Raw genomic sequence first — 11,524 nt, forward strand, 5'->3', positions numbered from 1 at the left:
GTGTCACTGAAGTCTATCCCTTGATCTTTTTATTTACGAGTCAGTTGATGTCCGCTGATTTAAGAAGTTATACAACATGATAAACAATAAACTGTGTCTGACTAAATCTAGAGGAGCGTCCTGTTCTGTCTGTCGTGTTCCCCATGTGGTACACAGTATTTCCCTGCTTCTCAGATGGCATCAATCTTTTGACTGCCAATTTTCAGAAAATAAACATAACAATGAAGACAAAAGCTCAGCCTGTTCCGTTCAGTCTGTGACAACTTATAAAGATAATAATAAAGACAGTTTATTCGCACTATACAGACAGGATAAATCAGATTCCATCGTTTGTTTCCCAATGCTGTTTCTGTCTTCAGTCAAGTACATGCATTAATTCTACATACTTGATATTTTGTCTTTTCCAGCACGATGAGGGCTCCAACTGTGGGAACCTGGGGTCGACTGGTGGGAAAGGCAGGTACCTGATGTTCCCTCATGCCACAGATGACTTACGAGAGAACAATGATAAACTCTCACCCTGCAGCATCAAATACATTAGCAAGATCCTGAAGCTGAAGAAAGACGACTGCTTTGTGGGTGAGTTGGGTAAAAAGACGTCTGCGTTACCCACAGGTGGTGTACTGACTGCTGAACCCTGCAGTCAGACTGGATACTCAGTCCATTAGATGTGTGTTATTGAATGTGCAGGCAAGTGCTTATTTCCACATCTGCTCATTTCTGCCCAGTCAGTGATCAGCCCATCTGTGGAAACCTGATTGTGGAGGAAGGAGAGGAGTGTGATGTTGGTCACAATGACACAGATCCCTGCTGCTACAGCGCAAAAGAGGATGTAGGAGTCCAGTGTCGCCTCAAACCGGATAAACTGTGCAGGTAATATAGGAATAAAATATCTATCTATCTATCTATCTATCTATCTATCTATCTATCTATCTATCTATCTATCTATCTATCTATCTTATCTATCTTATCTATCTTATCTATCTATCTATCTATCTATCTACACAGATTGAATACATTTAATGAAAAGGTTTAAGTTGGTTTAATGAAGTCTGTCAGGATCAGTAGAGTGGATTTAACTGCTGGATGCTTCAGCTTCTCATCATGTTCCTTGGATTAAAATATTCCTAAATAAATGTTTTTCTTGTAGTAATAGAAGATGTCATGAAAACACTAACACAAATGGATGGGCTTGTATCTACATTTCACTGTATTCAAAACATACATTAGCTTCTTTAATATTATTAAATTCCAAGTAGGTAGTTTCTACAAATTTTCTCAATTCAACTATCTCAACACTGTTGGGTTAAAAATGCCTCAGATGCTTATTTTAGTAACCCTGCACTGGGTCAACAGGTTGTATATAATTAGTGGACAGACAAACCATGACATCACCCACTGGTTTCTGAGCTGCAGTTTTGAAGCCAGTAGTTTGGCTGTCACAGTATTAGCTTTATGGAGCTAGAAGCGATCCTATTTGGACAATAGGGGCGGAGCTACAGGAGTATGAGGTGTCAGAGTGGTCAGTGAAGGGTCATGGGTTAGCTGATGCTATCTATCTATCTATCTATCTATCTATCTGTCTATCTGTCTATCTGTCTGTCTGTCTGTCTGTCTGTACATATACGTTCATACATTCATACATGCATACATACATAGTCCAGAACAGACAAAATGAACACTGGTTTTAAAGATGAAGATTTTTTATGGTCACTATATCTCAGTGTTTGGGGCCAGACAGTATTCAGCTGATTCCATTCTGCAATTTATTCCCTACAGGGTGGGGAAGCAAAATTTACAATGAACATTTAGTTGTTTTTTCTCAGCAGGCACTACGTCAGTTGTTTTGAAACCAAACATATATTGATGTCATAATCATACCTAACACTATTATCCATACCTTTTCAGAAACTTTTGCCCATATGAGTAATCAGGAAAGCAAACGTCAAAGAGTGTGTGATTTGCTGAATGCACTCGTCACACCAAAGGAGATTTCAAAAATAGTTGGAGTGTCCATAAAGACTGTTTATAATGGAAAGAAGAGAATGACTATGAGCAAAACTATTATGAGAAAGTCTGGAAGATACTATTAAAGAAGAATGGGAGAAGTTGTCACCCGAATATTTGAGGAACACTTGCACAAGTTTCAGGAAGCGTGTGAAGGCAGTTATTGAGAAAGAAGGAGGACACATAGAATAAAAACATTTTCTATTATGTCAATTTTCTTGTGGCAAATAAATTCTCATGATTTTCAATAAACTAATTGGTCATACACTGTCTGTCAATCCCTGCCTCAAAATATTGTACATTTTGCTTCCCCACCCTGTAGATGAACTAACCAACCAAGTCTGCAGGTGTGAAACCTTCACCCTGGACCATAGAGTGGACCAAATAGGTGTCCCACTCATTTCAGGCTAATCACAGGAAGTTAGGAAAGGCTACTGATGTAAAATAGCAAAAGAAGAAAAACTAATAAAATAGAAGACAATAAATGAGCCAAACATGGATGCACACCAGGACGTAGATAACATAGTCAATGTAGTCAACTCCTAAAATAGCTGTGTAAAGCAAAACTAACAGGACCAAATGGATACAATGTAAAAATAACATGGGCCTTGGCTCAGACTTTCAGGTGTGAAAACGCTCAAAATATCACATAAAAGAACCCACCTACATTCCACTGTAGGTGTGTCCTTGTGTCTAAACACTCAGCATCCTCCTACTGACTTTGTATGTCTTCTTTGCGTGTGTTTTTTTTGTGTGTATTGTGTGTTCCTTCATTAAGTCCGAGCCAGGGCCTTTGCTGTGGTCAGGACTGTGGCTTTAAACCAGCAGGTCAGATCTGTGATGAGGAAACCGAGTGTCAGAGAGAGAGTGTCTGTTCAGGCCTCTCTCCACTCTGCCCCGAACCGAGCGCCAAAGAAAACCTCACCGTCTGCAGCCACGGCACTCGCGTCTGTCTGAATGGGGTGAGGCCGCCACGTCCACCACACAACAGCATGACTCAACATGACTGAACACCACTGCGCAGTGAGGCAAAGTGTGCACCAACGCAAAGCTAGTCTGGAAAAAATACATGTTGTTGGGAGGAAATCTGGAAAATAAACCTTTTTTTTTTTTTTTACCCGCCACCACACTGGAAAAAATACCCCTCTTAAAACAAGTTTCAAAAAATTAATACAAGATATTTTTGCTTGAATTAAGCAAAAAAAAAAATATCTGCCAATGGAACAAGTGAAAATTATCTTGGTAAGATTTCTTGAAATAAGATTTTCAAGATCTATTGTCTAAAAATAAGTTCTTATATCTTACTGAAAAGTTACTCTTTAGGTTATTATGTCTTATTTTAAGTCTGATGGGATATTTTGACAAGAAATGAGAAAAATACACTTGGTAAGATTTTGTCCCCCCCCCCCCCCCCTCCTTCAGAGGACAACTTTGTTTTTAAACACAACTTGTGCTTAATTGACAATCTCAAACTTTACATTCATATTATCATCCATTCTTTCCTAGTGTACATATACATAGAGGGAGGGCTCATATAGACAAAAGTTTTCAGGGACAGGACGAAGCAAAGTGACAGATGGACACAAGACACTGGGACAAAACAGACATGAGACAAGACAGTGGGACAGAACAGCTTAGTGGTTGCTGTTAGAAATACTTTGAAATATATGGAAACCAAAACTTGACTTAACATAAAAAAACTGAACCTAAAAAATTACAGTTGGATGATGTTATCATGTTATATCAATATTTCCCTGAAAAATGTGGTGGTGACCCAACTCTAATAACTCCACACCTCTGAGAATGAAGATGAACATTTCTGTCTAGAAATTGTGCAAATGTGCAAGTGTTTTCTTATTTCAAAATAATGGGAGCTTTATAACATCAAAACAATAAGTTTAGTTTCAGCTTTGAAATCATCTTGAGTAAATTTCATCCATCATTAAGAAATCTCTCCTGATGATACTTTGGCCTGTGAACTGGAACGATGAGGGAATTGTCTCCAGCTGTTTCTGATACCTCATCATTCAGTCAAAATATATTTTCCCCTGGAGGTGCTAAGAGTACTAACCTCTAATTTCTAGAAGTGGTTTCTTAGAATTAAATGAACACGAAGCTGGAAAAATTCATTCCTAAACAAAAAAAAAAAAGGTTAAGTTTTCCAAATGTGAAACTTCAATGTTAGTTTCTTCTGAGAAAAGCAAAAAGCCATGTTTAAGACATATTACTCATTGCTTCACTCTGTAATTAAAATGTTACCAAGGCATGAAAAATGGACTGAGTATCGTTTGATCCAAAGTCCCAATAAACAAACACATTTAATTTTAGAAAACATGAGAAAACACACACATCTGTATTTGCAGGATAGTCATAATCATAATAAACATCTCATGTCCACATTCTCAGTGACTGATCAGCTCATGCTAGTTTAATAAATAGTGAGAGTACCAGATGGGTAATCTAGGATCAAATGTTCTCCAGTGAAAGCCCTGGGTGCATATCTTTGAAATAAGACTGGACAATAATGAAATCAGCAAAAACGTGTGATTTTACCCATTTTTCAGTATCAAATGACCTTGACCTTGTCTAAAATCATGTGACCTTGACCTGTACATGATTTGAGACCTTCATAAACGACAGTAGCATCCCCCAAAACCTGTAATATGACATTTGCATGCGCAAATATGTTATAACTAACCAACAAATGCATGATTTTCCACTGAAAAATGGGTTTTCTGCACTCAGCTAACAGGCACCCTAAAGATGGCGGTGGGGGGGGGTCTAAAACTTTACGGATTGGGCCAAAATTTTTTGGGGGGAGTTACTAATATATAAGAGATTAACTGGTCAAATTAAGAGCTTGATCGGAAAAGAAGTCCCAAAAATGGGACGCCCTATTAATAAATATGTTGGACTAGTCTATCTTTATATTCATCTTCAGCCTTTTATCTGAGGTTATCTGGGTCTAAACCTTACTTCCTCAGCCTTCTTGAACTCTGGTTTGTGTTTGTGTGTTGCAGATCTGTGCAGGGTCAGTGTGTTTGAAACACAGCCTGCAGCAGTGTGACTGTCCAGGAGACTCCATGAGGGAGAAATGCCACATGTGCTGCCAGCAGCCCGGTAACCACATGTCCACCAGTACTCTCCAACTGGGGAATGTGTTTACACTTTGTCCTCCAACACATCAGCCTGACTTCATCGGAACTTTCATGCATGTTTTCCATTAGACCTCAGGTCCTTAATGGGTCTCAATTTTGTTCCCAGATTTTCCTTGTGTCATTACGTCTTCACGGTTTGTATAGAATTCAAACCAAGCATTTTCATCATTTTTTCATCATTCAGAACCCACTTCTCTAATAATAACCCAAGGGGTCATCATAACATCACAACTAAATGCTGTAGACTATTAAGGATAGGAATAAAGTTAATATCATGACTGCCTAAATGTGGCAATGCAAGGCCTACGAAATGTTTTCACATCAGCTGTTTTTTCAGTTTTAATAATTCATACTTTCATTTGTGACTAGAGTGTCTAGATGTGTTTGATATGCCTATATATTAAGCAAGAAATGAATATTTAATCCTTAAAGCTGATGTTTTGAACACAGAAAAGTGGGCAGTGCAGGGATCTGAGGAACTGATCAAATTATGACATTTTTACATCACAAATTTCTGGCAACCCCAGACATTCAAAACGGAGACATTTTTTTTGCTAAAATTAATTTGTTTTCGATCATGTAATAGTATGCTATACTGTGTTGCAAATAAATGTTAATTTTACATGAAATTTAGTCTATATAATGTATATTATTATGGGCGGAGGCAGAAAAGCCAGGTGTAGATTACTGCACAAAGTGAGAATTTGATTTTCCTTGGTCAGGATATGTACAGTCAGTCCAGCTTGGATTTACAAAGCTGACAATTAATACTGAACAAACAAGAACTCAAACTATGAGTTATGAAAGAGCTGCAGCACCTGAAACTGACCACAATGAACATTTGAAAGATAAACAGTACCACAGTGCTACAGTTTCAGCTTCACAGTTTGTCATGGCTTTTATGTATTGGGATTGTCTATTTCAACTCACCATAGATTTTTTATTTGTAAGTTGTTGTTTTGTTTTGTTTTTTTATTTTAATCAGTTACTAGACATTCCAAGCAACCCCATTAAAATTTCAAGCGACCCCATGTGAGGTCCCGACCCCAAGGTTGAAAAACACTGAATTATGATGCCAAATGGGTCAGGGCCTCTCCAGAACTGCAGGTGGTGTTGGGGGTTCCTGGTTTGCATTGATACCCACCAAAAGTGGCCTAAGTAAGGACAGCCCAATTTCTCAATTTGAAGGTGCTCTGTCATCTAACCATCACAGTCTGGGCCTCGTTAACATCACCATTAAGGAACAATTATACACTTGGTACCCAATATAATAAAAGACAAGTGGTTGTAAATTTATGGCTAATTGATGAACATAATCATATTTTACACATTGTCAAAACATTTTTTTTTTACAACATAACCTACTTTTGAGTCACAACCCACCTTCCCCAGCTGTTACAGACCTGTAACAAGAGACACTATGTGACATTATCTGAAATCATGATGTTTTCACAACAGTGTGAATGAAATGTCATTTACATTCAGGTTCCACCTGATGCTTGTATGTTTTAAAAATGCTATGTGGATGTCAGAATGTCCATCTATGTGTGACATGTCGAACTTATAGCGACATGATGTTATGTGTATACTGCTGCATTCCAGTTGCATTTCCTCTGTTTTCATTGCAGATAAACCTGACACCTGTGCCAGCACCACCTCCTCTGTGCTGTCCCGTCAGTTCCAGAGGAAGGCGCTGCCCCTGGTGGGCGGGGCTCCCTGCTTGGGGAATCAGGGCTACTGCGACAAATTCCATGTGTGTCGCCTGCTAGATGCAGATGGCCCCATCGCTAGACTGAAAAACTCTTTTCTCCGACTGGACGAGTATGAGGACCTGGCAGAGTGGATGAAGGTGAAGTCAGGGTTTGTTGTAATAAAGGTGTATGACATATAGAGTAATACTTCTTTTATGCAGTACTCATGTTCATGAATCAGACAGATAAACATTTATTCTATAACTTTTCCCTGTCAAAATAATACTAGTCAACTAACTTATTCAAAACTGAATCCTTTTCATGGATTCATAGTGCATAACCTCTGTGTTAAAGATTTTTTGATGTGGTCTATTTAGCATATTTAGCGTATCTCCAGTTTTCAAAATTTTAATATCTGGTGAAGTTGCATTTTTTTTTTAAAAACTGAGAAAAAAATTTATATATAATAATTTTCCCTGCCTATCCATATTCTTAAACAAATTTAGGGAAAGTGCAGCTATGAATATGACAAAACCCTCAACTAATAATGCAATAAGTGTTTGTATTCATCTTTCAGAAATATTGTAAGGACACTCAAACACCGCAAACACCTCCCCCCCGAAACAAAGTATGCACCCAAAGATCACAGTAAAACCAGGGAAAAGCCTGCTTAACATTTAAGGCATCAACCCCTCCAACATGGAGCTGGTGTCTGATGAGTGTTTCATCATATATTTATTTTTTTTAGTTAAAGTATGAAGGTTTGTGTTAAGGCAGGTCAGATGTTTGGTAGAAATACCTAAATCTGTGCCTCATTTTGTGTCACAACACACAAATGAGGTGATAAGTGATTATTTGGCCACGAGCTTCTTTAAGAGATTTCAGTATTTGTAATATGTGGCTCAAAGATGTTTTTTCGTCAGCAGCTGAAGAAGCTGGCTGTGTCAGAGAGCAGCAGATGTTCATCTGCTCCTGTTTGTTTGTTAAACTCTCTGTTCTGATGTTCAGCTGTCGTCAGTGTTTCTGTTGTAACTGGCTTTGAGGGCCTGTTCTCATGACAGCATGGAGAATCAGGAATGCACGTTTGGTTTTAAGAGCACCTTATGGGTTGGTCATCCGTTACATTAGAGACAGCAGGGACCCCTCACCTCAAGATGGTAGATCAACCAGTTTGGGACTTTATTTATTTATGGACAATTAACTCATTTTCCATATTCCTGTTCACTGGACAACATGAAACCAAAAACACCCAAGAGTGTATAGTTTATATTTTACGAGGGGTAAAGGGGGAACTTGTGTTTGACTGGACACAAAAAACAGTATATTCTGCTAGGGGGTAAATCTCTCTTTTAAGCTTAGAGAAGGCCTAAAATTGAAATCAAAAACAAGCGTACAATTTTTTTTACCATAAATGTATTTACGAGTGAGCAAAATGAGCTCAACATCTTCAGATGGAAACACTCAGACTTAGATGTACCAGATCAGTTGGCTCAGTATAGAAATACAGATGAAGTCAGATGTTCTCCTGTACACCGTCCATATGATCCCTTCACCTAGTTTGGCCTGGGAGCCAGTGCAGTGTCTGTGGGTGTGGTCGGTGCAATGCACAAGCAACAAATATGTAATATCAGTCTTATAAGAGCACGTAAATTTAGATTCTGCATTCTAATTTTCACATATTTTGTTTCCAATAATTAGCAGAATGCCCTATGAGAAAACATAACATCTTGATCGTACAGGGTGTCCATAAAGTCTCTTTACAATTTAACACATTTACTACAAAAGCAAATGAATAGACAAATCTATGGAAATTATTACAAAACTAGAAGCACTCGGAGAGCGCAGACCTCCGCCAAGGCTGATCAGTGGCCCCCCCCGTGGGCCCCCCCACCCCCGATCACCACCAAAATTTAATCATTTCTTCCTTATCCCATTTCCAACAAACCCTGAAAATTTCATCAAAATCTGTCCATAACTTTTTGAGTTATGTTGCACACTAACGGACAGACAAACAAACAGACAGACAGACAGACAAACAAACCCTGGCAAAAACATAACCTCCTTGGCGGAGGTAATGACAAGTAGACAGTGAAGTTTTTTGCCTCATTTAATACACCTCTATAGTTGCATGATGCACATCCAAACGGTACTGGATTTGTTTCCATATTGGCTGTAGCATAGCCTCATCAGTGGCATGATTGTTTACTTCAGGTCGTGGATGTCCTCTGTCTTTGTTTGCTACATGATATCTTTAACATAACCCCAGAGAAAGAAATCCGGGGCAGTGATATCTGGTGAATGAGGTGTCCAGGGCATTGGACCATCCCTTCCAATCCACTGGTCAATGTTTGATTTAGGAACCCACCAACATTCAGTCCCCAATGTGGTGGTGCACCATCTGCCTGGAAAATGGTTGGTGATGGTTGGTTGAAGGTCATCCAGATGTGGTGACACATATTCAAGGTCAAGGTCAACATTTTGAAAAATGTATCAGTGATTCGATTACACATGATCCCACAATGTGATTAAAATCTTTAATAAGCACTGAACAAATCTGATAAACACATCTCATCAATTGCTTTTGTGTTACATGTTTTAAATTGTAAAGAGACTTTGTGGACAAACTGTATATCGAAGACTGTGGGCTTCTTGAAAAATGGCAACCATTTTGGAGTTTTGCGTGGTGAATGTTATTTTATGAGACACTCTATGGTGGACACACAGGCCAATTTTGTATTGTTTACTCACATGGCAAAGTATACAATACTGCTATGTTTTACACTTTACACTAAGAAAGACAGATATGATATGTGGATTTATTACATGTTTGAAGTGAAAGAAACAAGCTAAACTCTACCTGTTCGCAGCACCCTTTGAAATTGTTGCCTGTTGTATGCATGCATTCTGTGTCTGCAGCTGTAGCAGTAGAATAAACACTGGGGTAAACACTGAGTGTTGGTTCAGTGGAATGTCACTGGAGAAACCCTTTCTAAATAACCTATTTAACCCCATAATGTTAAATGTGTCATATTTGATACATGAGCGTTGAAGCCCTTTTTTTTCTTGAAAAACCTGATGTATGCAATTAGATACATGCAATACATGGATAATCCACCAGGGGGAGGAATTTGTACACCAGAGACCTTTCCAGTGACACTACAAGATTGTCATTCATGAAGAAGGAGGCAGAACTTTGCCAATGTTGAAAAGGAATTACCAATTTGTTAGACATATTTGTGTTATATTATGTTTTTGTTTGTTCAAAAATAATATTTGAGCATTTAGACCCGATGTATCAAATATGTTATAAAATTTAAACTCACACATGGAAATTGAAATTTGAAAAAAAAAAATTGGGTTGTTCAGAAGGACGAATAAAGGCTCCAGTTTCAAAGAACTGGAATTTTTTGTCAATGATTTACTGGTTCAGACTTTACAGGGTTAAATGAGCATTTTGATGTGTCCTCTGCAGGTTTACTGGTGGGCCATACTGCTGGCTATCCTGACCCTCTCTGCGGTGATGGGCTGCACTGTTTGCCTCTGCAGTCGCACACTGAACACCAGAGACTTGGACTGACCTTTGACTGCTGACCCCTTCCACCTCTAAGAACTCATGTATCATGACAATGACGCACACACATTCATGAGGATTCATATTTCATTATCATAGTTATTTGTTATTTGCAGGTGACCGATGAAGACACGTTTTCAGTTTGGCTCACACTTCAGTGTCAGCCGATATAAATGTGCATCTGTTTTGTTTTTGTGAGTGACTGTGTCTGTTGACGCTTCAACAAGTGATGCATGTGTTGTGGAAAATATTGCTGTCAACCGTGGGTCACACAGGCCACATAGCGTCATACACTCAAAGTGATCTGAGGCCACCTGTTGAAACAAGCACTGACAGTGCTGTCTGTTGTTAATGCCTGCTGTTGATCCTTGATGTTGTTGAAAACATGACCACTAATGTGAGCCCTGATACACATCCAATTTTCCAGCACATAGAGGCTGTATGAACTCTGTAACAGAAAGGTTGAAAGTCACTGGTTATCTGAACAGGATGTTTAATGCATAATGTACTTGTATTCTTAAAAAGCATAGCCAATTCAACACAAAGTCACAAGAAAAATGCAGTGGTGGAATATACTTAAGAATTTTGACTCAAAAACTGTTACTTAACTACTAATTTTAGGTCATTGTACTCAAGTATTTCCATATGACTCAATATTTTGTACATCACTGTATCTCAGGTGTAAATATTGTACTTTTAATTACACTACATTTAACTGACAGCTTTATGTCCTTTACAGATGACCATATTTCATCCCTTCTGGTATTGATTTTGAATGTTTGTGATGAACTGAAGGATGAAGTGTTATTTTGTGGGGTGAGAAATTGTCCTCCATCTAAGGCTAAATAAACTCTTTAAAAACCTTCATGGATTTGATGGAAAATGCATTGTCACAAAACTGAAAACAGACTGGTTTTTCTGCACTTATTTGACCATACATGGTTCCCACAGGACAGCAGTACTATAAAACTATGAGGAGCTTATATAGCTCGATGCGTTGCTGTAAATCTGCCTTTCTCAAACTTAAGGATTGGAACCAAAATGGGTTGCAGGCTTTTTTTGTCAGGTCACCAATTAGTAGAGTATAATAGAGATAA

At 38.4% G+C, this 11,524-nt stretch overlaps 1 protein-coding gene across 1 annotated transcript in view; it reads left to right on the forward strand.

The window, feature by feature from the left end:
* Positions 1-11,309, forward strand: part of LOC115417398 (disintegrin and metalloproteinase domain-containing protein 10) — a 68,509-nt gene extending 57,200 nt beyond the window's left edge. The window contains exons 10-15 of the mRNA XM_030131298.1: positions 408-579; positions 729-873; positions 2,786-2,969; positions 5,028-5,127; positions 6,794-7,014; positions 10,329-11,309. Coding sequence (XP_029987158.1) covers positions 408-579; positions 729-873; positions 2,786-2,969; positions 5,028-5,127; positions 6,794-7,014; positions 10,329-10,433 — 927 coding nt within the window. The 3' untranslated portion in view covers positions 10,434-11,309. The remainder of the gene's footprint in view (positions 1-407; positions 580-728; positions 874-2,785; positions 2,970-5,027; positions 5,128-6,793; positions 7,015-10,328) is intronic.
* Positions 11,310-11,524: the final 215 nt, after the last annotated feature.

The sequence above is a fragment of the Sphaeramia orbicularis genome, chromosome 4, assembly GCF_902148855.1.
Source record: "Sphaeramia orbicularis chromosome 4, fSphaOr1.1, whole genome shotgun sequence".
Classification (NCBI taxonomy): domain Eukaryota; kingdom Metazoa; phylum Chordata; class Actinopteri; order Kurtiformes; family Apogonidae; genus Sphaeramia; species Sphaeramia orbicularis.